Consider the following 25128-nt stretch of genomic DNA (forward strand, 5'->3'; position numbering starts at 1 on the left):
CCGACCTGAAGCCCGGTCGAGAACATGCCGCGCATCTGCGTGGGCGAGATCTCGGAAATGAGCACGTTGGAGACGTTGATGGCGGCGCCGGACGCGATACCCGAGACGACGCGGCCAAACGAGAAGAGGTAGATCTCGCTCGAGACCGTCTCGAGGACACCACCGACAATCATCGTGATCGCAATCAAAAAGAGCGTGCGCTGGCGACCAAACTTGTCGGCGGGGTACCCGCTGGTCATGGCGCCGATCGCACCACCGACGATCCACGCCGTGACGGCCATCGTCCACTCGTTGCCCGAGTGGCCGGGAAACATGATGCACGCCTTGTCCGGGATCGGGTTCTTCGCGCAGTCGACGTTGAACGGACGGTAGTTGAGCTGCGAGAGGAGCCAGCCAAATTGGAACGAACCCATGAGCGCGACCGCGATCGTCACATACAGAATCGGCATCGGGATCAAGGCCGCGGCGTGCTCTTCGTGCATCATGCTCTCGAGACGACTGAGGCGGACACGCGACGTGCTGCGGCGGGACGCGCGCCATGATGTACTCGCACGGGGTTCGTTCAGGCCGCCATCGTCGGATCGCGGAGTGTCCTGAATGGCCACATAGTCGTCGGTATGTTCGTTGTGGTGTGCGTCTTGGAGGGCGACGTAGTCATCGTTGTGGTCTTGGATGGCCGAGGCCTTTGGTAGTGGCGAGATGGCTTTGGGCGCTGGCAATTGCGCTGTGTCGGCCATGGTGAATTGCAAAATGGTCAAAAGCGCTGCGGCCGCGGAAGACCAGGAGGTAATCTATGTTACTGCCACTTCGCGTGGCTCGGTTCTCTGCCGCTTCCACATCACTGCGTCAAGTAACACGATTAGCGGGTGACTACCTTCGATGTTTTAATAGTGTAGGTAGTGACTAAATGTGTTTGTATTGGATTAACACGATTTACGTACTTTGCGTGGTGAGAATGCGACTTTGCCTTAGGTTTGAAGTTCAAGAATGTTGGCGCCAAGTCTCCCATTTGCTGCTGCGTTTATCGCACGAAGAATCTTTTCAACGCCTATACAGCGTGTTGTCGCCGCGTACTGTCTTGCTGCGCGCGGTGAATCAGTCGAATGATGACGAAAGGACGCGGCTGAGTGTTGATGGCAACTTCGCCGCGCAACCACGCACCGTGATGCGATGTATCACTTACAGTGAGGGTGGAGCGACGAGCGTACGGCAAGTCGAGCCAAACACATGCCGCTATCGCACCCGTATCCGAGAGCAAGCTGCAAGTTACGGGGCCGGCCATAGTCTTTGAAGTCGCGTTTTGTATGCTTGCCAAACCGTACCGGTGCGCCGTCACAAGCTCGCCAGGATTTGGGCCAATCCACGCCCTCATGTGGTCGTGATTTTAGCCAATCCACGCGCGTATCCAAATTCTAGCCAATGAAAACGCGCTGGGACATCTGTGGGGACAAAGATCGATGGAACTGGTCCTGTGGCACGACGGCCTTGGCAGCGACGACGACGCAGCGACGGACGAAGAGTCAGCGGCGCGTGTCTTGTACTTCTTCCCGCCACGGGCCGTCGCTGACCAGCTCAACGTGCTCCAGCTGCTCCAGGGCGCCCATGCTTTCGCGTCCAGCTTTGGCGCGACCTCGGCCGCCGACGCGACGCATGTCCAGCTCACGACCATGCGCTACTGCTATCGCCGCTGTGAGTCGCACGTGTGGATTGCTCTCGTATGTGTACGCATGGACCTATCGCTTCTATGCGTCGTGCTCTAGGGCGTACAGACGCGCGACGACGACGCGGTACGTGACCACGCAAACGCGCCGCCGGGAACGCCAACTTGCCTAGGCCGCATGCAGCGAAGCGGCGATGGAAGCTGCGGTCGACCAGCTCTACGCGACGTTTCGGCTCTTCTACGGCAGCATTGAAGCGTACGGCACCAACGTACTTCGCCGCTCATGCCCAGCGTAGGCGCCTCGCCACGAATCGCGCGGGCACGTCGGGCATGGCCGTTCTCGAGCAAATTGGTGCGTCGCGCAAGCTGCTTCGCAAAGCCTCTTCGTACGATACTGCATGCAATGCACCATGGACTAGAGCGCAACGTGTAGGCGGGCGCTGCAGGTGCGGGACGACGCCGACACGAGCGCACTCGAGGCAGCGCACGAGAGGGTCGAGAGCCTCCGCGTCTCGCTCGCGCAGCTTGAAGACGCCTCTCCGATCCACGCGTTTCGTCGCGTGTGCGCCGACTTTTTCCCTGTCTTTGCCCAGGCGCTCGGACTCGACGAACAAGTGACGTGCTTTAGCGACCTCCACGGTACACCTCGCCTGTGTATGGTCGTGGGTTCAAGCCAGCAAGTGGACGCTAGGGTTGGTGTACTACCCAGAAAGCAAGCACCTCCAGCTATGCTTTCAGTTGCTTCTTCAGAGTCTCTCGACCGAGCTTCCCGCGATCGTGTCGGCGGCCGCGTTCGTCCACGGTAGTGAAGTCATGGCTCACGGCGCCCACTGTCTCGTTCTATTAGGACAAGTTGTCTGGACGCAGCTGCCTTTCGAGCAGCTGGCCTTGCTCTACACTGTACTCCGGCTCCGCGAGCAAGAGGGCTATGTGCGTGCGCACCCTGCGTCGCCGACGTCGCTGTGGATGGACCAGACATACTCTGCTGCTTACTCCCCCGTGTGGGCCACCAAGCAAGCCTACACCGAGATGAACGGAAGCCCAAGTCCGCTGCTTAAGCGCCGACCAAGGTAGTACCACAACCGACTTGCCAATTTATAACGCGCCATGTCTTAGTGCGCGCGAGTACTTGGCCGAAGTCACCAACTCGTTCAAGAACCCGAGCCCACACGCCGTCAACCACGGTTTACAGTGCGTCGACGGGACGTTTGCTCTGCTTGGAGCCAAGGACATTTGGGCGCCGGCCATTTCGCTGCTCGTGAACAGACAGCAATGCCACCTTCTTGTGTGGCAGGTGGACCACGTTATCTTGTGTCGGTACCGAGCTTGACAGGCTATGGTAGGAGCTGCTTGTTACGTTGGTCTTTGTCGTGGAAGCGAACGACGCGGTCGCACTCTCACGTACACGACGTCTTCGGTCGCCTGGGACTTACCACATTGCTGTGCTAGGCGTCTGTGGCGCGCTACAGGACGTTCTCGACGGACATGTGCATGTGCGAGAGGCTTCGCGGCGCACAGTGTCGCCGCCAACAGCGTCATCGTCGTACGTCCTTCCATGATCTGCCCTCGCAGCTAATGGCATTTAGGTCGGTCTGGTCGTTCATTCACGTAAACCGCATGACGCTGGGCGTGCAGCTCCACAACCTCGCCAAGTTGCGCAGTAAGTCCCGGGTACGTGATGCTGCCGCGCCAACGAGGCGACGTCAAGTAGGATGGTGCTGGTATGCCGCTGCGACTTCAGGCAGCCAGTGTACCTCGGCCACTCCTCGACGTTCTCAACCACGCCCACGCCGCGATGGCCGCGTATGCTTTGTATGGTGCCTTGTAGATGCGTGAACCGTCGTAGGGATACGGCGCTGCTGGATGTATGCGTTCGGACGCCGGGCGACGGCTGGGTCGTCGCCCGGCGATCGGGAACGGTCGGTCGCGAGCTCTACGCATTCTTTGATGCGAGCGTCGAGACGCTTGGCGACTTGAGCAAGAGCATGACCGAGCTCATCCTGCACGACTTTGAGAGCACTTTTATGTAACGTTAGTCTATCTTTCTACATGTCGACCCTACCCCTGTAACACTCTCACACGTGCCTCTACTCGTCGAGACTACGCATGCATCCTACTTATGTCCACCTTATATAGTAGAACTCTCCTCGTCGTCGATCGCACGCAGAAGCTTGTCATGGGACGAGACGGAGCGCGGCGGGTGGTGGGCAAAGGCCACTTGAATTTCATCAAACGTCTTTTGCGCAGTCTCGGGCACTACGGAATAGACAAAGCAGAGGACACCGAGGAGGTACCCGACAAACAGTAGAAAGGTATAGCTGCCGAGAACCGACGGGTCGGCCAAGAGCGGGTAGAAGACGCCAACGACCAAGTTGGCCAGCCACGTGGTCATGGTGCCGACGGCGCCTGCACCCGCGTGAAGAAAATCGGGAAAGATTTCAGCCGACACCATCCACGCCATCGGGCCGATCGAGAGACAGAACGCGCCGACAAAGATCCCGGTGGATGCAATAGAGAGCAGCGGACTGGCATAAAAGAGCGAGACGACGATGCCTCCGGATGCGAATGCCATGAGCGATAGAAATCCCAGCAGCAGCGTCCGTCGCGGGAACGTGTCCATGATGCGCGCCGCCACCAAGATCATGCTCGTGCGCACGACGTTGATGATCGTGTTGCCAATGCGCGGGTCGCTCACGCCGGCGCTCGCAAAGATGGACGATGAGTAGTACATGACGGCGTTGATACCGCAGAGCTGCTGCGCCGAGCAGAGCACGATCGCAATGATGAGTTGCTGGCGGTACTTCTTCGAGAAAAGCAGGCTCCAAGTGTTCACGCCAGCAGTCTCCTTGACCTCGTCGTCGTGGGCTGATAGCATGCCTTGTAGAATGCCTTCGTAGTCGCACGGGCGGTACAACTGCTGGAGCTCGGTCAAGGCGAGGGCCGTCTCGCCGTGCGTGACGAGCCACACCGGACTTTTCGTCGTGAGCGGGATCAAGAGGATCTGCGCAATGCCCAGCACGGTCGGGAACCCGACAAGGATGCGCCAGCCGCTGCCGTACCCGACAAAGTAGTGGACCGTGGTCACCGCCAACGACCCGAACGCGACGCCGACCTGAAGCCCGGTCGAGAACATACCGCGCATCTGCGTGGGCGAGATCTCGGAAATGAGCACGTTGCAGACGTTGATGGCGGCGCCGGACGCAATACCCGAGACGAGCCGGCCGATCGAGAAGAGAGTGATACTATCGGCGGCTGTCTGCAGCGCGCTCCCCAGTACCATGACGATGGCGTTGACAAGCAGCGTGTAGTGCCGCCCAATGTGATCGGCCGGATACCCACTGCCACTGGCGCCGATCGCACCACCGACGATCCACGCCGTGACCGCCATCGTCCATTGCTTCTCCGAGTGACTAGGAAAGAGGATGCACGCCTTGTCCGGGATCGGGTTCTTCGCACAGTCGACGTTGAACGGACGGTAGTTGAGCTGCGAGAGGAGCCAGCCGAATTGGAACGACCCCATGAGCGCGACCGCGATCGTCACGTACAAGAGCGGTGTCGGGACTAGAGCCTTCGCATGCTCTTCGTGCAGCATGGCTTCGAGGCGACTGAGGCGGACCCGCGAATTGCTGCGGTGTTTGGCGCGGATGGACAAGGCCGGCGGTGCGTGCTTGGGCGTGCCCTCGATGGCCACGTACGTGTCGTTGGGCGACGGCAGCGGCGTCGCGACATCACGGAACGACATGCGTCCGACTTTGCACGAGCCAAAATATCGAACGACCTGCGCATGTCCGTTTCCGCCGCCACGTGCAAGCAACCGCCGTAAAGACCTTGTGCGCAGTAGCGATGGGAGCTATATTGCCAAGCACAGGGCTCCAGAAGATTGGGCACCTTGCTTGAATGCAGCTTTTCCCAACCTGCAGAAGTATTCTCAATGCGTTTGGCCTCTAAGAACTTATCGAAGAACTTCGGGTGTAGTGGGCTGTCGGCCTTGGAGCTGGTCGCTTGACCACACGATGCCGCGAAGACAGTCCTTTCACGGGCATTGCATGCCGAAAATAAGGCTCGACCTTGGTTTTTGGAGGTCACGAACTTGACTCTTTTCGAAGCCGACAAATCGTCGCCGAGGGCAGCAGCAGACGACATTCCACCACGAGACAGTGGCCAAGGATGGGCGGCCTCAACAAGCGTCCCAACGCGGTATTGCAAACGTCACTGCATGTGCCCGTTCAATAACAATGTCTCGAGCGAGCTTCGTCCGTCAACCTGGTACCGTGCTTGAAGAAGTGGCACGTAAGATGCAATCAGATTCCTAAATTCTATTATTTAAGTCGTCGCGATGTCGCTACTCAAAGCTGTCGAACGGGTCGACTTCGGCCACGGCCTTGGGCGACGGCGGCGAGACGCGGTCAAACTCGGCTTGGATCTCGTCAAACGTGCGCTGGGCCGTCTCGGGCACAACAAAATAAATGAAGGTAATGAAGATGACGAGGAGGCCGAGGAAGATGAGGAACGCATAGTCGCTAAGCACGTCCGGCTTGGAGAGCGTCGGGTACGAGATACCGACCAGAAAATCACCGCTGAACGTAAACATGGTGCCCACGCCGCCTGCGCTCGCATGCAGATAGTCTGGGAAGATCTCGGCAGCGACCATCCACGCCATTGAGCCGATCGAGAAGCAGTACGCGCCGACATACGTCGCCGTCGCAAGCACAGAGAGAATCGGACTGGCGTAGATGAGCGAGATCGAGATGCAGGTCGCCGCCGCCGCCATGACGCCCATACCAAAGAGGAGAAGCGTCCGCCGATGGAACTTGTCCATGACCTTGGCGGCAAACACCATACCAATGGTACGGACCACGTTGATGATCGTGTTGCCAATGCGCGGGTCGTTCACGCCGGCGCTCGCAAAGATGGACGACGAGTAGTACATGACGGCGTTGATACCGCAGAGCTGCTTGGCCACACAGAGCACGATCGCAATCGTGAGCTGAAGGCGGTACCGTTTCGAGAAGAGCGACTGCCACGGGTTGATGCCCACCGTCTCCTCGACCATCTCGTCGTGCGAAGCTTGAATTGCGTGCAAAATGGCCTCCGTATCGCACGGCAGGTACAACCGGTTGAGTTCAGCGAGGGCCAACTCGGGCTTGCCGACAGAGATGAGCCACACAGGACTCTTGGCCGTGAACGGAAGAAGAAAGATCTGGAGCCCACCAAGCGCGATCGGGAACCCAACAAGGAGCCGCCAGCCGTACGAGTAGCCGATAAAGTAGTGGCACGTTGTGACGGCGAGCGAGCCGAATGCAATCGCGACTTGAAGGCCCGTTGCGAAAAGACCGCGCATCTCCATCGGCGAGATCTCGGAGACGAGGACGTTGGCGACGTTGACAGCGGCGCCAGCAGCAATACCCGAGACGAGGCGGCCAAACGCAAAGAGGTAGATGCCCGTGGACGCGCTTTGAATCACTGCGCCGGCAATCATGATGATGGCATTGAGGTACAAGGTGCGTTGACGGCCATACTTGTCGGCGGGGGCGCTGCTGCCAATGGTACCGATGGCCGCGCCGATGGTCCAGGACGTGACCGCCATCGTCCACTCAGTGCCCGAGTGACCAGGAAACATGATGCAGTTGTCCGCCGGAATCGGAATCTCGCCGCACTTGGAGTTGAACGGCTTGTAGTTGAGCTGCGTGAGGATCCAGCCGAGTTGGAAGGTGCCCATGAGCGCAACCGTGATCGTCAAGTAGAGTGCACGTGCTGGCTGCAGTGCTTTCGAGTGCTCCTCGGTAATCATCGACTCGAGGCGGCTGAGATGGCGTCGGGAGGACGACCGGTTCGCGGACCGCGACGTCGCTCGCTTGCCATCGCCGAGCGTCGGTGAAGACGGCGGTATCGCCACAAAGACGTCCGGTTTGGGTGTCGAGACGAGGCCAAAATTGGTGGTTGGAAGGAGTTGTGCGCCGGCCATTGCAAGTTGTCGAGTGCTGTGCCATCGCGCCAAAGATCGCAGGTTTCGGCACGTGTCTCTGTGCGCCACCCATTCTATGTTGCAGATGAGATTGAACTTTGCAAGCAGTGTCGTGCGCGCGCCACGTCATATCGTGGTCCAGTCATGCTTTCTTTTATGGCCAATATGAGCTGCGGCCTCTGGATGCAGCAAGTGCATTGGGAAATGAGAAATGTGTGTCAGCGGTACCAACAATGATTTGTATTGCCCTTGAAAATACTACGCACTTCAGTTGCCGTTGTCGCTGCGACGACATGACAACCGGGTTCTCCTTCAAGGTGCGCCAACGGCCGCAGGAGTATGCATGAGGAAGCCACGACGTCGGACGAAATGTCGTTCGTCCTGGCGCGGACCCTCGACAAATTTTGTCGAGGGTCCACGCCAGGAACAGGATCGGCCAAGTTGGTTCCTCAGTTTTGCCGACGCTTGCGACGCCCAAGATCACACTGTGGTCAGTGCACGGATGCACGGCGGATGGAATCAGCAAAATTCTCGCGCTTGTCGTCGTCGCATCAGCTTTCCGAACGACAGGCCATTGCCAGTTGCGCCTGTGGTGATGATGGGTGCACGGTTGGACTTGCCAAAGACAGCGCAGATTTGCAGCCAAATAATGGGCGAGGTTGTACCGGATCAAACGTCTGGCGCTTCATACCATCCGGATACTAAAAGCAGTCCGATTGTTCTAGAACAACCGATGCACTGTCATGACAAAACACACAAATTAGTTTATAAATCTAGTGGGGTACCTAGTCGATGCTCGCGTACGGGTCCAATTCGACTTGAGCTTTGGGCGACGAAACCGGGAGCGGGTTGAAGAGCAGCTGGATCTCGTCCGAGGTCTTGTGCGACGTCTCGGGGAGCATAATGTACGTAAAGGACGCGTAGCCAACGAGGAAGGCGAAGAAGAGGAGGAACGCATAGTTGGAGAGCGCGTTGGCGGCTGCGATCGACGGGTAGAAGAGGCCGACGATGAGATCGGCGATCCACGTGGTCATGGTGCCGACGCCGCCGGCCTTGGCGTGGAGAAAGTCGGGAAAGATCTCGGCCGTGAGCATCCACGCCATCGGGCCGATCGAGAGCGAGAAGGCGCCGACAAAGATTGCCGTCGAGACGAGCGACACGATCGGGTTGGCGTAAATGAGCGAAAAGACAACGCCGAGCGCCGCGATGGCCATGGCCGAGAGACCCGACACGAGCAAAGTGCGGCGCTTGACCTTGTCCATGATGCGGGACGCGACGAGGATGCCGCCCGTGCGCACAATGTTGACGATCGTGTTGCCGACGCGCGGGTCCGTGATGCCGGCGTCAAAAAAGATGTCGGACGAGTAGTACATGATGGCCGTGATACCGCACAGCTGCTGCGCCGAGCAGAGCACGACCGCGATGAGGAGCTGCTTGCGATAGCGCTTGGAGAGGAGCGCTTGCCACGCGTTGATCTCGGCCTGCTCCTTCTCTTCCTCTTCGTGGGCCGCGATCATCGCTTGCAGCATCGCCTTGGTGTCGATGGGCGCAATATACAGACGCGTCATTTCCGCAACAGCTTCGTCATGCTGCTGGTGGGCGACGAGCCAGACAGGGCTCTTGGCCGTGAACGGCAGCAAGAAGATTTGGACCGCACCCATGACGACCGGGAACCCGACGAGGAAGCGCCAGCCGTACGAGAAGCCGACAAAGTAGTGGCACGTCGTCACCAGGAGCGCGCCGGACGCAATGAAGATCTGGATACCGGTGCCGAGCGTACCGCGCATGTGCGTGGGCGAGATCTCCGTGATGAGGATGTTGGCGACGTTGATGGCCGCGCCAGATGCGAGGCCCGAGATGAACCGACCGACCGAGAAGAGGTAGACTTCCGTGGACGCGGCTTGGACGGCGCCACCGACGATGATCACGATCGCGTTGAGAAAGAGCGACCGCTTCCGGCCAAACTTGTCGGCGGGCACACCGCTGCCCATGGCGCCAATGGCCGCGCCGAGAATCCACGTAGAGATGGCCAGCGTCCACTCGTTCTCCGAGTGACCCGCAAACATGACGCACGCTTCGTCCGGAATCGGCACCTTTTCGCACTCGAGGTTGAACGGACGGTAGTTGAGCTGCACGAGGCACCAGCCGACCTGGAGGCACCCGATGAGCGCGACGGCTGCCGTAATGTACAGCGCCGACGTCGGCATGAGCGCGGCCGCGGTCTCGTCGGGCAGCATGGCTTCGAGGCGACTGAGGCGGACGCGGGACGTGGATCGGCGGGATGCGCGAAGCGAGCCGGTGGACCCGGTGCGTTTGAGGTCGTCGGCCTTGGCTTTCGGCGAGCTCTTCATCGGAAGAAACACGTCCGGCTTGGGCTGGGTCGTCGGCGTGGTTGGCGCCGTGACGTAGGCGGCGGTTGGTGTCGAGGCCATGGAAGCAGGACAGCAGCCGTGAGGCAGTGGAGTGGTGCTGGGAAGTGGAAAGTTGTAGAATGAGCTATTTGGGCTGCTTGATTTCTCAAGATTCACGTGTGCATCGCGTGCGTGCGTGTCTTCGCAGCCCGATGACCTGGCAACATGCCGTTTTTATGCTACGGCGACGTCGCAAACCACTGGCTTGGCGGCCAAAACAGTGTTTGCATTTGCGACATGTGGCTGGGGCAGATAAAAATGAGTTCAACTTTCCGCGCTTTTTACGCGTGGCACGCGCCTGGAATCGCCCTGCTGTCGTCGCCGTCGGGTGTTGGCTTTCGTTGGATGCGGTCGCAACGACCGATGCGCCATCAAGTTACGACTTTGGGACACTGTCGATGCACTGTTCGAGTACGCAGAGTCTTGAGGCAGTGTTGCAGCGTGGGATGGGAGTTTTCTTGTGTGCTACAGTGCCGCTTCCAGAGGAGCGGGCGAACGAACGTTGTAGCGTAGCCACGAGAAGATTGGTGTCAGCGCAGGCACCACATAAAACATGCTAGCATCCAGGTCACTTTGTTCTCGAGCATAGCTTCTGCTCGAATACAGTGCTGTGTCTCGAACCCGTGTACCTAGCCGGCGACGAATCGGCGCGACCGCCTAGGATAAAACGTCAGAAGAAGGCGAGGACGCGAAAAGGAAGTGCGTGGGAAAGCCACGGACCTGCAGCGAACGAGGTACGCACCTGCTAGCAACACAAGCGACGAGTGCGTCGGTCACGGGTCAGCGATTGCGCCGCCGTTGCAAACTCCGTGTGGCTTGCCACCACAATAGAGACCGCGTGTGCTAAGTAGTACGTACACGTCCCAGTTCGCCTCGCAGTACAGTCGACGATGCGCCTGACTGGGCACGGCAGGTGCACTGAGCACACTTCTTGTCGTCCAAGAAGGTGCCTGTTTCTTGAACGGCGCTAGAGAATGCGACCCCGTGCCTCGTCCCGTGCGATGGCTAGCAATTACGCTCGCTGCTGTCTACAGCGCTGCTCGTCACTCGCACTTGGATCGAATCGTCGGTCTGTGATTGGTTGGATGAGTACGGATAAAAAGCCAGCCAATCCGCGATGGCCCGCACGCAATGGCAGCGCGACCTGCGGCGCGCCGTGTGGCGGCAGCTAATGTTGGACCGCCACGAGCAGCACCCGCTGGTGCAAGGGGCGCTCTCTTCTCTGAGCGCTCTCTATGGCTCACTGAGTGCCCTTCGACGCAGCTATTATGCCTCACAACCGCGCCAGCGCCTGCCCCTGAGCACGATCAGCTTTGGCAATGTCACGTGGGGCGGGACGGGCAAGACGCCGTGCCTGCACCACGTCGCGCGGTACCTCGCTGGGCGTGATGTGCCCTTCATGCTTGTGTCTCGGGTACTTGCTGAAAGCTTGGGAAAATCGTCATTTCGCACGCGTAGGGCTATGGCGACGACGAGTGGAAGATGTTTGCCGCCGAGTTCCCAGAGAGCACGTTGGCGCTAGGCGCGCACCGCTACAAGGCAGCAATGGCTCAGATATCAGCACACAAGAGGTGCCTCTTGGCTATACCACGTCTGAGCTTATTTGCTCGTGTAGTAGAAAGCCGGCGATCGCGCTCCTCGACGACGGTTTGCAGCAGTACTCGCTGCACAAAGATCTTGAAATCGTCATGCTGGACGCATACAATCCGTTTGGCAATGGCGCACTGCTGCCCCAAGGACGTTTGCGCGAGCGGCCCGAGGTGGCGCTGCCGCGCGCCGACATTGTGATCCTCCATCACGCCGACCACTTGGACCCTACCGACGTCGCCGCACTAACGACCCGCATTCGCCCGTATGGCCACTACAGCCCATGAAGTATGCGCTGACCTCGCATCAAATTAGGTGGCTCCGACCGGACACGGTGGTCGCGACAACCCGCATGGAGATCACGGCGCTGCCCCTTGCGTCGGAGGCGGCTGCATGTGTCCAGACACGCGTGGCACCGCCTCTCGCGACGAAAGAAGCCGCGCTCGTCGTCGGCCTCTGTGGCATTGGCTGCCCCGCGTCGTTCGAGGACGCGTTGCGCAAGGTCTTTCCAGCGGCGGCGCTGCACATGGAAATCTTCCCAGACCACCACGCCTACACGACCGAGGATCTCCACTCGGTTGCCTCGGCGATCGAGACGCTACGAGATGGCCGCGACGTTCTTGTGGTGACGACCGAGAAGGACTTTTTCCGAACCCCCGCGCTTCTCCAGGCAAACTTGGGTGCTGACTACGAGCTCCGTGTCGCGCTGAGCCAACTGACCTTCATCCAAGAGCGTGCCGCTGTCTTTGCACGCATCGACAAGCTTCTCGCGACACCACGTGAAGCGTAATTGCCTAAGCCCAAGTACCTCCGTACATGCTCTGCTTCACGTGCATCACCGCGGTTGAGTAACTTAGCTGCTCAGAGTCAATGCAGCGCGAAATGAAAGAACTGTCTGCGGCCAGCATAGACAAACAAACGCCTCCAAAGACGACGACGCCCACAGACACCACCCACGCAGTTGCGCTTGGTGCTGACCATGTTCCGGCCCGTGCCGTCATTCGCAGACAAGACATGCAAGCTCTGCGTGTTCTATGCTAACGTGTCTTCGCAGCTCCTCCGCGACAAACAAATTGGCGTGTCGCATCCAGTGTATCGAAATCCAAACACTGGCTGGCTTATCACACGGGCGCATAAATCAGCGACCGCAAAAAACGACCACTCTGCCGGGCCAAGATACGCACGCAAGAAATCAAGCAGATATCCACCAGCTCATTCTACAACTTTCCACTTCCCAGCACCACTCCACTGCCTCACAGCTGCTGTCCTGCTTCCATGGCCTCGACACCAACCGCCGCCTACGTCACGGCGCCAACCACGCCGACGACCCAGCCCAAGCCGGACGTGTTTCTTCCGATGAAGAGCTCGCCGAAAGCCAAGGCCGACGACCTCAAACGCACCGGGTCCACCGGCTCGCTTCGCGCATCCCGCCGATCCACGTCCCGCGTCCGCCTCAGTCGCCTCGAAGCCATGCTGCCCGACGAGACCGCGGCCGCGCTCATGCCGACGTCGGCGCTGTACATTACGGCAGCCGTCGCGCTCATCGGGTGCCTCCAGGTCGGCTGGTGCCTCGTGCAGCTCAACTACCGTCCGTTCAACCTCGAGTGCGAAAAAGTGCCGATTCCGGACGAAGCGTGCGTCATGTTTGCGGGTCACTCGGAGAACGAGTGGACGCTGGCCATCTCTACGTGGATTCTCGGCGCGGCCATTGGCGCCATGGGCAGCGGTGTGCCCGCCGACAAGTTTGGCCGGAAGCGGTCGCTCTTTCTCAACGCGATCGTGATCATCGTCGGTGGCGCCGTCCAAGCCGCGTCCACGGAAGTCTACCTCTTCTCGGTCGGTCGGTTCATCTCGGGCCTCGCATCTGGCGCGGCCATCAACGTCGCCAACATCCTCATCACGGAGATCTCGCCCACGCACATGCGCGGTACGCTCGGCACCGGTATCCAGATCTTCATTGCGTCCGGCGCGCTCCTGGTGACGACGTGCCACTACTTTGTCGGCTTCTCGTACGGCTGGCGCTTCCTCGTCGGGTTCCCGGTCGTCATGGGTGCGGTCCAAATCTTCTTGCTGCCGTTCACGGCCAAGAGCCCTGTCTGGCTCGTCGCCCACCAGCAGCACGACGAAGCTGTTGCGGAAATGACGCGTCTGTATATTGCGCCCATCGACACCAAGGCGATGCTGCAAGCGATGATCGCGGCCCACGAAGAGGAAGAGAAGGAGCAGGCCGAGATCAACGCGTGGCAAGCGCTCCTCTCCAAGCGCTATCGCAAGCAACTCATCATCGCAGTCGTGCTCTGCTCGGCGCAGCAGCTCTGCGGTATCACGGCCATCATGTACTACTCGTCCGACATCTTTTTTGACGCCGGCATCACGGACCCGCGCGTCGGCAACACGATCGTCAACATTGTGCGCACGGGCGGCATCCTCGTCGCGTCACGCATCATGGACAAGGTCAAGCGCCGCACTTTGCTCGTGTCGGGCCTCTCGGCCATGGCCATCGCGGCGCTCGGCGTTGTCTTTTCGCTCATTTACGCCAACCCGATCGTGTCGCTCGTCTCGACGGCAATCTTTGTCGGCGCCTTCTCGCTCTCGATCGGCCCGATGGCGTGGATGCTCACGGCCGAGATCTTTCCCGACTTTCTCCACGCCAAGGCCGGCGGCGTCGGCACCATGACCACGTGGATCGCCGATCTCATCGTCGGCCTCTTCTACCCGTCGATCGCAGCCGCCAACGCGCTCTCCAACTATGCGTTCCTCCTCTTCTTCGCCTTCCTCGTCGGCTACGCGTCCTTTACGTACATTATGCTCCCCGAGACGTCGCACAAGACCTCGGACGAGATCCAGCTGCTCTTCAACCCGCTCCCGGTTTCGTCGCCCAAAGCTCAAGTCGAATTGGACCCGTACGCGAGCATCGACTAGGTACCCCACTAGATTTATAAACTAATTTGTGTGTTTTGTCATGACATGTCGTGGTTGCTTTGGAACGACTATACAACGCGTCATACATGTACCTTTGGGTGTCGATTTAGTCGTAGTTAGTCGGTGCGTAGTCGGTGAGGATCGACTAAAGTCGAGATGTTGATATTGGATTTGAAAGGTTTTTGAAACCTCGCACATCAAATGATTTCAAAATGCATCTTTTTTCGCGAGGCCAACTTCAAGGTGCGGGACTGTGCAGTCCATGTACCGTGCGACGAGGGCGGTGGCCAATCATACAACGTTTGCACACCGGCGTCGTGCTTGGTGTCGCGACAAGTGCGAGGATCGCGGATGGTTTTTTCAGCCGCCACTGTATTGTGTGGGAGTGTTGGACCAAGACCATGGCAAGACGGTGGCCCGACTGATTCGTATTGCTCCTGAAGCACATTCTGCACGGCTCAAACGACGTCCTCTGCTCCTTAGAGATTCGCTTTGTTGTGAAAACAAAGAGGGCAACTTGACCTGGGATTACACCGGTGTAAGTCAGCGTGGCCTTTGGCGGAGCTTCAAGGAGGCATGGCGATCTTGCATGTCTTCGTCGCGACAACTTCAAACGCGCGTTGCTTGTCGCTCGTTGAAATCACCACGCTACATGTATATAGCTTGCTATCGACTGTATTGCCAGTGTTCATGGCTTTTCTCGGAGCTCGCGCAGTTTTGTGCTCCCGAATCAATTTGCTGCGTGCTATTCGTCGACTGGCCTCGTCGAGGATGTGACGTGGCGCATCACCTTGAGCTGAAATGCAAACTCATCAGGCGCAACCGACATAGAATGGGTGCATCGCAGAGCCACGCGATGGAACGAGCGGTCCGCGATCTCTAAACCTCGTCGTCCGGCACTTTGGCACTTGGCAACTTGCAATGGCCGGCACACCACAGCTTCCACCAACGACCACCTTTGGTGGCGTCTCTACGCCCAAGCCCGACGTCTTTGTGGCGATACCGCCATCGTCGCCGACGATGTACGATATGAAACGAGCGACGTCGCGGTCCACGAACCGGTCGTCCTCTCGGCGGCACCTCAGCCGCCTCGAGTCGATGATCCCCGAGGAGCAATTCAAGGCGCTCCAGCCAACGCGCGCTTTGTACGTCACCATCACGGTTGCGCTCATGGGCACCTTCCAACTCGGCTGGATCCTCACGCAGCTCAACTACAAGCCGTTCAACTCCAAGTGCGGCAAGAGCCCGATTCCGGCAGACAACTGCATCATGTTTCCAGGTCACTCGGGCACCGAGTGGACGATGGCGGTCACGTCCTGGACCATCGGCGCGGCCATCGGTACCATTGGTAGCAGCTTTCCTGCTGACAAGTATGGACGTCAACGCACCTTGTACCTCAACGCGATCGTCATGATAATTGGTGCGGGGCTCCAGAGCGTGGCTACGGGCATATACCTCTTTGCGTTTGGCCGCCTCGTCTCGGGTATCGCTGCTGGCGCCGCTGTCAACGTCGCCAACGTCCTCGTCTCCGAGATCTCGCCGATGGAGATGCGCGGTCTTTTCGCAACGGGCCTTCAAGTCGCGATTGCATTCGGCTCGCTCGCCGTCACAACGTGCCACTACTTTATCGGCTACTCGTACGGCTGGCGGCTCCTTGTTGGCTTCCCGATCGCGCTCGGAGGGCTCCAGATCTTTCTTCTTCCGTTCACGGCCAAGAGTCCTGTGTGGCTCATCTCTGTCGGCAAGCCCGAATTGGCCCTCGCTGAACTCAACCGGTTGTACCTGCCGTGCGATACGGAGGCCATTTTGCACGCAATTCAAGCGTCGCACGACGAGATGGTCGAGGAGACGGTGGGCATCAACCCGTGGCAGTCGCTCTTCTCGAAACGCTACCACCTTCAGCTCACGATCGCGATCGTGCTCTGCGTGGCCAAGCAGCTCTGCGGTATCAACGCCGTCATGTACTACTCGTCGTCCATCTTTGCAAGCGCCGGCGTGAACGACCCGCGCATTGGCAACACGATCATCAACGTGGTCCGTACCATTGGTATGGTGTTTGCCGCCAAGGTCATGGACAAGTTCCATCGGCGGACGCTTCTCCTCTTTGGTATGGGCGTCATGGCGGCGGCGGCGACCTGCATCTCGATCTCGCTCATCTACGCCAGTCCCATTCTCTCTGTGCTTGCGACGGCAACGTATGTCGGCGCGTACTGCTTCTCAATCGGCTCAATGGCGTGGATGGTCACCGCCGAGATCTTCCCGGACTTTTTACATGCGAGCGCGGGTGGCATCGGCACCATGTTTACGTTCAGCGGTGATTTTCTGGTCGGTATCTCGTACCCGACGCTCTCCAAGCCGGATGTGCTCAGCGACTATGCGTTCCTCATCTTCCTTGGCTTCCTCGTCGTCTTCATCGTCTTTACGTACTTTGTTGTGCCCGAGACGGCCCAGCGCACGTTTGACGAAATCCAAGCCGAGTTTGACCGCGTCTCGCCGCCGTCGCCCAAGCCTGTCACGGAAGTCGACCCGTTCGACAGCTTCAAGTAGACGTCTGCTAGACAACGTTGGATATTGTCGGGTTGTATAAACTATTTGTTATGAAATCGATTTGCTCTACGCCGCGTATGGATTGTTGTCCGCGTATGGGCTTTTTTCTGTTTGTGGGCATTCAGGCAACGTGGCGCTTCCACACGTCTTGCGCTTATGTGTGCGGCTGAGGCGTTACCCTTCATTGGTGCGCCTTTCAGGTCGTCCCTATTTGCACTTGGACGCTCGTGATATGTAGTGTCATAATGGCGATTGGCCGAGGGTGATAGCGGAAGTCGGTTGCCAACCAAGACACTCGAAGCGACCCATCCCCAGGATGAGAGAACGTTGTGCCAAGTTGGATCAGCATTGAGCGTTTCGCTGTTGATTTTGTTGGCTTTGCCATTTCACCGACCGTTTCGGCTTTTTCTATGACGTGGCATCCTGAAATTCAATTGGATGGCACCTACTTTAGCACAAAAACACGCGGTGTTTCTAAAGGTTGAAGTCAATATAGAACCAGCCACTGACAGCCGGTCCTTGCCCGCTTGGCTGCCATTACTGATCACAGGATGGCATCCCGGACCGGCCTCGACGCGTCGCCCAACCGGGTGCCGACGGCGCACTCGACTGAGGGCACGTTTGGCCCCAACAGCGCCGGCGATCTTGGTGACGACGACATCGACGACGACGACGATGACGTGTACATGCCGGTGCAGTTCTCACCCAAGCCGGGCGCAAGGAAACGACTGAGCTCGCCGTCGTGGCGCGCGTCCCGCCGAAGCACGTCGCGGCATCAACTCAGCCGGCTCGAGTCGATGCTCCACGAAGAGCACTCGAAAGCGCTCATCCCGGCGCCGATCCTGTACGCAACGATCACGGTCGCGCTCATGGGCTCGTTCCAGTTTGGTTGGCTCATGTCCCAGCTCAACTTTCGGCCCTTTGACGACAACTGCGCGCTGCGTCCGATCCCTGAGAGAGACTGCATCATGTTTCCCGGCCACTCGGAGAACGAGTGGACGATGGCGGTCTCGGCGTGGATCCTCGGCGGCGCAATCGGGGCCATGGGCAGCGGGTACCCCGCCGACAAGTACGGCCGGCAGAAAACGCTGCTGCTCAATGCGATCGTCATGATCGCCGGTGGCCTCCTCCAAGCTATTTCGAGTGAGATCTACCTCTTCTCGATCGGCCGGCTCGTCTCGGGCATTGCGTCCGGCGCCGCCATCAACGTCTGCAACGTGCTCATCTCGGAGATCTCGCCGTGCCACATGCGCGGGATGTTCTCGACCGGGCTTCAGGTCGGCGTCGCGTTTGGGTCGTTGGCGGTAACCACAGTCCACTACGTCGTCGGCTATGGCAACGGCTGGCGCGTCCTCGTCGGGTTCCCGATCGTGCTCGGCTTTATCCAAATGCTCTTGTTTCCGCTTACGACGAAGAGCCCGGTCTGGCTCATTGCGCAAGGCGACCACGACGGCGCGCTCGACGAGCTCAAGCGCTTGTACCGCCCGTGCAACACGGACGCAATTGTAAACGCGCTCATCGCGGCGCACGACGAAGAGGAGCACGAGGTCCTTGGCATCAACCCGTGGCGCGCGCTCTTCTCCAAGAAATACCGCAAGCAGCTCATCATCGCGGTCGTGCTTTGCTCGGCGCAGCAGCTCTGCGGCATCAATGCCATCATGTACTACTCGTCCGACATCTTTTATCACGCCGGCGTGGAGGACCCGCGCGTCGGCAACACGATCGTCAACGTCGTCCGCACGGGCGGCATCCTCGTGGCCGCACGCATCATGGACAAGGTTCAGCGGCGCACTTTGCTGCTCAATTTCATGTCGCTCATGGTGCTCGCGTCCGTCGGCGTCGTCGTCTCGCTCACGCAAGGCTACTCGGCGCTCTCGATTGTCTCGGCGACGATCTTTGTCGGCGCCTTTTGCTTTTCGATCGGCCCGATGGCGTGGATGGTCACGGGCGAAATCTTTCCCGATTTTCTACATGCGAGCGCCGGCGCCCTTGGCACAATGGCAACGTGGGTCGCCAACCTCCTCGTGGGCATTTTGTACCCGACGCTCTCGCAGAAGGACGTGCTCGGCGACTATGCATTTTTGATTTTTGTGGCGACGCTTGTCGGCTACACGCTCTTTGTATATTTTGTCGTGCCGGAAACAGGCCAAAAGACGTTTGACGAGATCCAAGCGCTCTTCAACATATCGCCTGCGCCGCCCACGATCGACTTGGACGACGCCGACCCGTGGGGCGAGTACATTTAAGAATCTAACTTAACACACACTGAAAAATCTTGTTTCGATTCGACAATTTTTGGTCGCGTTGTATCTTGTCGAGTTTGTCGTCGCGACTGTGCATGGACTGCCGATGGCAACCCACTTGGTTGTGTGCGTGAGTCGTTCGCCACACCAAAACGAGCGCCACCGCGTAGTGAAAAGACGAATCCAGGAATCAAAATGCGGTAATCGCGATATACGATATACGAGAGAGCAGGAAGAAGAACTTTACATTGGGTTCATTCCGCCACATTTTGGTCCAGAATATACCTTTTGCAACGAAAGTTAGTCGTCGGTGATGACGGGCAGAGGGCCCGGCAGCAAAACAACGTGGCCAGATTCAGAGGTGGGCGTCATGAGCTCGCACGCATAGGCAAAGAGGTGGACGCCGGCCGCCTTGGCGCGTGCGCAGAGAGCTGCGAACGCAGGGTCGTGCGCTGTCGACGGCGCAAACGAGCTGCTGTCGCGCCGCTGGATTACAAACACGATGGTTGGCTGGATCGACGTCCCGTGCGACGCTTGGAGCGCGATCAGTTCTTCCACGTGCTTTTGCGCGCGCGTCGAGACCGTGTCGGGGAAGACCGCGCGGCCGTTCTCCGTCAGTAGCGTCACGCTCTTGACTTCAATGTAATACGTTTTGGCATCGGTCTCGACGACAAAGTCGATGCGGCTATGGGCTGTGTGCTTGACCTCGGCCGAAATCTTGGTGATGCGCGCGTGCCCGACGACGTCCGGCAGCCAGCCGTGGCGAAGTGCATTCCCGACCATCGCGTTGGCCGACGTCGAATGCACGCCAACCCACTCGAGCCCTTGGCCGTTCTACGCAGTCGCTGTCATTCCAATAGCAATGACAGAAGGAGGCGTACGTCAACTTGGATTTGCTCGAGCGTGTGGGCGTACTTGCGCTTTGGGTTGTCGCTCAATGACAGCTGCACGTTGGCGAGTGGCATGTCCAAGAGACCCACCATGGGCCCGGTGTTGGGGCAGTGCACGGTCACGACCTCGTCGTTCGCTAGCTGGATGTCGGCAAGGAATCGCTTGTACCGCTTGAGCAGCTTGCCTTGCACGAGGCGAGGGTACGTGTACACAACGCGCGCATCGGCGTCGGCAGCGAGAGCTACGATTTCCAGCGACTTGCCTGGTTTGGCGGCCGCCGCCTTGGCACGCTTGGGTGGCGTGCGTTCTTTCGCGATGGCATCGACCGACGCCGCCTTGGGCGCCCGCTTGGGCTTCTTGGGCGCATCGACAAGGTCGCCCAGGAGCTCCTTCGTGGCGCTGCTGCTAGAGCGCAGGCGACGTCGCGTGGCGGCCATGGTCACGAGACTTATGCGCTGGAGCATGCTGCGATCATCCGGATAGACCAAATCGCGCCAAAGTCCGATCCGGATCGGCGTACTTAACCGGAGTCACCGCGGGCCACTGAACATCACCGTGAGAATGCATCGATATTGAGTTTCAAAGGTACGCTGTGGGCGCCAATCATTTGATCCGGTGCCACTCCAACATGCTCAGTTTCAAATTCGCCGCCTCCACGGTAGTCGTTAGATATCGCATGTGAAGTAGTTAGTCGTTTGAAACAGTGATTGACCTATTTGGTCTCGTTCGTATGAAATCGTACCTCTTTAGGTATATATGATTCGAAACGGAAAGCTGAGTTTCATTATCGATAAAGTAGTCCATCGCGTTCAGTCTTTTGCGTAATATCGTCAGTGCTAGTCGTCAGTAATTCAAAATAACAAGCCTCTCCAAAAGATTTGTCGATTTTCGCTCCGCCGACACTTTCACCACACAGCGCATTTGGGTGTGGCCGCGAAGCAGTTGATCGGTGCTTGCAGAGTGTAGCGATTCCACAAACATAATGCAAGACGAATGAAGTCGCCGAGGGTGAGCGGATGGCTCTTGATGGATCATCTTGCCAGCTCGCGTGCGTCGCAGTATAAACCAAGCCGTGCATGGGTTACACTTGGGTGGCCAGCGAATCTGCAACGTGCACACTATTTTGGTGGTTTATATCGAACGTTACACGATTTGCGTGTAATAATTCGAAGGCGCCGTGTGAGCCAATGGGGGCACGGATCGGCCGAGCTTGTGAACGTGGGGCTATCCTCGCCATTCTCGGATTGCCCTCCTAGTACTCAGCATCAACATGTTCGCCCGCCGCGTCGTCCGCAACCTCTCCCGCAACGCCACGCGCGCCATGAGCACGCAGGCCCCGGCCCTCGCCCAGAAGGTCTCGGCGCCCTGGATGGTCGCCGCCGGTATCACGGCTGCCACGGCCCTTGCCTTCTCGACGCCGGCCCAGAACAAGGCCGCGCCCCGCGTCACGCCGTACACGGGCGTCGCCGGCACGAAGCACGAGCGCACGTTCATCGCCATCAAGCCGGATGGTGTCGAGCGTGGCCTTATCTCGGAGGTCATTGGCCGCTTTGAGAAGAAGGGCTACAAGCTTGTCGCCATGAAGCTCATGACGGCCACGGAGGCCCGCGCCAGCGACCACTACGCCGACTTGGCCGGTCGCCCGTTCTTCGGCGGCCTTGTCAAGTACTTTGCCTCGGGCCCCATTGTCTGCATGGTCTGGGAAGGCACGGATGTCATCTTGACGGGCCGCAAGATTCTGGGCGCCACGAACCCCAACCAGGCTGCCCCTGGTACGCTCCGTGGCGACAACTGCATCTCGACGGGCCGCAACCTTGTCCACGGCTCGGACGGCCCGGACTCGGCCAAGCACGAGATCGGCATGTGGTTTACGCAGGCCGAGATCCAGGACTACACGCGCTCGATCGACGAGTGGGTCGTTGCCGACAACTAAATGCTCGTCCTAGCGTTTGGTAACTAACTACACATTCAACACCACTTTCTGCAAACGTTGTGCACTCGATACGCTTCTTTCCAACAATCTGCTTTCCGCTCAGGATCCAGCACCACCTCATCCTCAACGTACCTGGCTGGCTTGCAGCCGCTTCATTCTGATCACGTCTGAGCTGGCGCCGATGCTAATGCAGCAGTGGATGGACAGCGTCCCTTGCGCCTCCTGCCACCTCTACCCGAGTAGCATCGCGTGCCCAGCCCTCTCCACGTACTGTACCATCGTGCCTAGCTTGGTCAGCGCGCATGGTGTTCTCGCATCCATCCCGCAGCCGCGGCTTGGTCTGGCTTGCTCGTCGTTGCCGGCCTTTTCTTTGTTGACGGCGTTGACTTTGCGTCATGACAAGCTGTCGAGATCCCAGGCTTTAATCCTTCGCGTCGTGATTGGTCATATGTCACCCGACGGGCGCGATTCCATTGGCTGAAACCACAGAAAAAGATAGACAGTCATTTCCTATAGATGCTAATTTGCATTTTTCTCCCAAAAGAACGGGTCGGGACGAAGCACGAGATGGACGACTCGAGCGCGTTCAGCATGGACGAGGACAAGCGGGCGTCGCTCCTCGAGTGGCTGCAGACCTTCGCTACCGACGTCGCCGCCCCCGCCGACTTCACATGGCAGACCCTCGCCGATGGCATCTTCCTCGGGCGCGTCGTCAACCGCATGTAAGATCCATGCTCGGCGAAAGGGCCCTCTTCCTCATCATGCTGGCCTGGTAGCGACCCGGACTACGTCGACCTCGAGAGTATCAAGGAAGACAGCGACATGACGTGGATCCTCAAGTCGGCCAACTTTAATGTGATTGCGCGTGGCATCGAGACGTTCTACCAAGAGGAGCTCGCGGTGCGCTGCGACGTTGCGGCCTACGTCGACCTCAATGGCATCTCCCGGGCGTCGAGCATGGACATCCCGACCGAAGTCGAGCTCGGGAAGCTCGCGGCGCTCATCTTGTACTGCGCGGTCAACTGCGCCGACCGCCAGACGTTTGTCATGCGCATTTTGAACCTTGAGCAGCGTGTGCAGCTAAGCGTCATGAGCCTCATCGAGCAGCTCACGTCGTTTTTTCCGCCCATGTCGCCCGCGGGCAGTCGCAGCGGGTCGGCCTTTTCGCCGACGATGTCCCCAAGCATTCCCCCACCGGCGGCCGCGGACATGACGCCCCTTCGTGGCTACAGCCATGCCGAAACGAGCACCGAGATGAACGAAATCAAGGAGCGCCTCATGACGGCTGAGAGCAAGTGGCAGGACGCCGAGCAAGACAAGCGCCGGATTACAGAAGAGTACGAGAAGCTCGCGATCGACTTTGCCGCGACGCGCGCGCGGATCGTCAACCTCGAGGACGAGAACGGTCGCCTCAACGCCGAGCGCCAGCAATCGATCGCGCGCGACAACAAGAAGCTCGAAGAACTCGTGAACGCCGAGAAACACGCGCTGACGATGGAGCTCCAAGCCAAAACGGACGAGCTCAATCAGATTAAGAAGGAGTCGTCGGAGCGCATGATGGTGCTCGAACATGAAGTTCGCCGGCAAGCGGTACGATCGCAATGATGATTCAAACTCAAAATCACTCTATGTACAGGACGAGCTCGATATCTCGCGCTCCAAGCTCGTGGCGCTCGCCAAGCTCGAGAGCACGGTCGTCAAGTACAAGCAGAAGCTCGACGAGATGAACACGATCAAACAGCACGTCAAGGAGGTCGAGAGCCAGAACTCGTCGTACCTCGAGAAGATGCTCGACCTGGAAAGCACGATCAAGACCATGCCGACGCTCAAGCTCGCGATCGAAAAGTACAAGAACCAAGTCGTCGAGCTCGAGACGGCCAACGTCGAAATCATGTCGTCGCTTCAAATCAAGGAGCACAAGGTGCGTCAGCTCCAGGAAGAGCTCGAGACCGCGATGCACGGCAAGGAGTTTCTCGAGCACCAGCTTGAGGAGCTGCGCTCGAACGTCCCGGACGAGGACGGGAGCGACATGGGCATGTACACGAGCGCAGCCGACGTCTTGGGCGGCGGCATGCCGTTTCGCGAGCAGATTGCGCGCCTCGAGCGTGAAAATAAAGTGCTCAAGGAGCAACTCAACGCGATGCCGCAGAGCAGCGATGCGGCGGCTGCCACGTCGACGGGCCCGAGTGGCGAAGTGCTCTTGCTCCAGCACGAGCGCGACGACGCCTTGCGTATGAAGGTGGTCTGGCAGGAGAAGGCGCTCGAGATGAAGCGTCAGCTCGAACAAATGAGCGATGCGGCCGCGCCGTCGTCATCGTCGGGTGCGGCGCCACCGCAGCACGTCGCGCACCTCGAAGCCGCGAACGCCAAGTTGCTCTCGCAGCTCCAGGCGCACGAAGAACAGGCGCGGAAGCTCACCAACAACATTGAAGAGAGCGACTCGCTCCGTGCGACGATCGGCGAACTCACCAACCGACTGAAGGAGAAGGAGACGACGATCAACAACTTGTCGCAGGACAAGGAAAAGCTCGAGACGTACACGAAGAAGACGCTGCACGCCGTGCAGAGCAAGTACATGGTCGCGATGAGCACGCACCGCAACCAACTGGCCGAGAAGCAGGCCAAGGTCGACCTCCTCGAGTCCAAGCTCAAGGACCTCAAGTCGATCCAGAAGCGCGAGCAAGCGCTGCTCATGTCGTCGTTCTACGAGGTATCACCCCACCCGTAATATGTGCTTTGCACCACGCGTCTTCATGTGCGTAGATTGGCGGCGAAATGCAGCGGAGAACCATGATGCCCCAGCAAGCAACGCAGGGCGCCGCGGCCTCGGCCGCCGCGAGCCAAGTGCCACCCCTCGCCGCGTGGCTCCCCAACAAGCGGTCCGACAACCGGACGGCCAAGCGCCAGACCTAGGCATTCGCCCTTGGGCGTCGTAACCCGCTTGCATGAATCAACCATATAAAACGTCG

General features: G+C 58.9%; 12 protein-coding genes across 13 annotated transcripts; 7 read left to right on the forward strand and 5 right to left on the reverse strand.

Annotated features, from left to right (window-relative positions):
• Positions 1 to 2: 2 nt before the first annotated feature.
• SDRG_09080 (hypothetical protein) lies at positions 3 to 826 on the reverse strand (the record flags this gene model as incomplete). The annotated part of the gene is made up of 1 exon (XM_008614992.1): positions 3 to 826. A coding segment is annotated over exon 1 (735 nt), but the record flags the coding sequence as incomplete, so codon positions are not given.
• A 631-nt stretch (positions 827 to 1457) lies between these two features.
• SDRG_09081 lies at positions 1458 to 3717 on the forward strand (the record flags this gene model as incomplete). Of its 2 annotated transcripts, none has more annotated exons than XM_008614993.1 (13): positions 1458 to 1715; positions 1761 to 1787; positions 1834 to 1916; positions 1957 to 2046; positions 2094 to 2299; positions 2352 to 2462; positions 2508 to 2730; positions 2777 to 2954; positions 3004 to 3061; positions 3110 to 3203; positions 3247 to 3331; positions 3372 to 3463; positions 3507 to 3717. In XM_008614993.1, the coding sequence occupies 13 exons, from the start codon at positions 1458 to 1460 to the stop codon at positions 3688 to 3690; spliced, it is 1689 nt and encodes a 562-aa protein (XP_008613215.1). In that variant the 3' UTR covers positions 3691 to 3717. The 2 variants fall into 2 exon arrangements, with proteins under 2 accessions (XP_008613215.1, XP_008613216.1); XM_008614994.1 differs by having other exon boundaries at positions 3247 to 3320; positions 3369 to 3463.
• SDRG_09082 (hypothetical protein) lies at positions 3654 to 5457 on the reverse strand. The gene has a single exon (XM_008614995.1). The coding sequence runs from the start codon at positions 5400 to 5402 to the stop codon at positions 3789 to 3791; it is 1614 nt and encodes a 537-aa protein (XP_008613217.1). The 5' UTR covers positions 5403 to 5457; the 3' UTR covers positions 3654 to 3788.
• A 499-nt stretch (positions 5458 to 5956) lies between these two features.
• On the reverse strand, positions 5957 to 7682 carry SDRG_09083 (hypothetical protein). Its single transcript, XM_008614996.1, has one exon. It carries the CDS (start codon positions 7623 to 7625, stop codon positions 6003 to 6005), a length of 1623 nt encoding a protein of 540 aa, XP_008613218.1. The 5' UTR covers positions 7626 to 7682; the 3' UTR covers positions 5957 to 6002.
• A 682-nt stretch (positions 7683 to 8364) lies between these two features.
• Positions 8365 to 10365, reverse strand: SDRG_09084 (hypothetical protein). The gene has a single exon (XM_008614997.1). It carries the CDS (start codon positions 10055 to 10057, stop codon positions 8411 to 8413), a length of 1647 nt encoding a protein of 548 aa, XP_008613219.1. The 5' UTR covers positions 10058 to 10365; the 3' UTR covers positions 8365 to 8410.
• Positions 10366 to 11153: 788 nt separating this feature from the next.
• On the forward strand, positions 11154 to 12413 carry SDRG_09085 (tetraacyldisaccharide-1-P 4'-kinase; the record flags this gene model as incomplete). The annotated part of the gene is made up of 4 exons (XM_008614998.1): positions 11154 to 11450; positions 11495 to 11607; positions 11652 to 11888; positions 11939 to 12413. 4 exons carry the CDS (start codon positions 11154 to 11156, stop codon positions 12411 to 12413), a joined length of 1122 nt encoding a protein of 373 aa, XP_008613220.1.
• Positions 12414 to 12898: 485 nt separating this feature from the next.
• SDRG_09086 (hypothetical protein) lies at positions 12899 to 14545 on the forward strand (the record flags this gene model as incomplete). Its single annotated transcript, XM_008614999.1, has 1 exon — positions 12899 to 14545. The coding sequence occupies one exon, from the start codon at positions 12899 to 12901 to the stop codon at positions 14543 to 14545; it is 1647 nt and encodes a 548-aa protein (XP_008613221.1).
• An 868-nt stretch (positions 14546 to 15413) lies between these two features.
• SDRG_09087 (hypothetical protein) lies at positions 15414 to 17193 on the forward strand. The gene has a single exon (XM_008615000.1). The coding sequence runs from the start codon at positions 15467 to 15469 to the stop codon at positions 17090 to 17092; it is 1626 nt and encodes a 541-aa protein (XP_008613222.1). The 5' UTR covers positions 15414 to 15466; the 3' UTR covers positions 17093 to 17193.
• A 405-nt stretch (positions 17194 to 17598) lies between these two features.
• Positions 17599 to 19388, forward strand: SDRG_09088 (hypothetical protein). The gene has a single exon (XM_008615001.1). It carries the CDS (start codon positions 17644 to 17646, stop codon positions 19336 to 19338), a length of 1695 nt encoding a protein of 564 aa, XP_008613223.1. The 5' UTR covers positions 17599 to 17643; the 3' UTR covers positions 19339 to 19388.
• A 129-nt stretch (positions 19389 to 19517) lies between these two features.
• SDRG_09089 (hypothetical protein) lies at positions 19518 to 20703 on the reverse strand. Its single transcript, XM_008615002.1, has 2 exons — positions 20217 to 20703; positions 19518 to 20169 (listed from the first exon to the last, which is right to left on the reverse strand). The coding sequence occupies exons 1-2, from the start codon at positions 20688 to 20690 to the stop codon at positions 19636 to 19638; spliced, it is 1008 nt and encodes a 335-aa protein (XP_008613224.1). The 5' UTR covers positions 20691 to 20703; the 3' UTR covers positions 19518 to 19635.
• A 704-nt stretch (positions 20704 to 21407) lies between these two features.
• On the forward strand, positions 21408 to 22230 carry SDRG_09090 (nucleoside-diphosphate kinase). Its single transcript, XM_008615003.1, has one exon. It carries the CDS (start codon positions 21497 to 21499, stop codon positions 22157 to 22159), a length of 663 nt encoding a protein of 220 aa, XP_008613225.1. The 5' UTR covers positions 21408 to 21496; the 3' UTR covers positions 22160 to 22230.
• A 447-nt stretch (positions 22231 to 22677) lies between these two features.
• SDRG_09091 (hypothetical protein) lies at positions 22678 to 25128 on the forward strand. The gene is made up of 4 exons (XM_008615004.1): positions 22678 to 22881; positions 22936 to 23749; positions 23796 to 24869; positions 24923 to 25128. Exons 1-4 carry the CDS (start codon positions 22727 to 22729, stop codon positions 25070 to 25072), a joined length of 2193 nt encoding a protein of 730 aa, XP_008613226.1. The 5' UTR covers positions 22678 to 22726; the 3' UTR covers positions 25073 to 25128.

The sequence above is a fragment of the Saprolegnia diclina genome (genome assembly GCF_000281045.1).
Source record: "Saprolegnia diclina VS20 unplaced genomic scaffold supercont1.29, whole genome shotgun sequence".
NCBI classification, from domain to species: Eukaryota; Oomycota; class Saprolegniomycetes; order Saprolegniales; family Saprolegniaceae; genus Saprolegnia; species Saprolegnia diclina.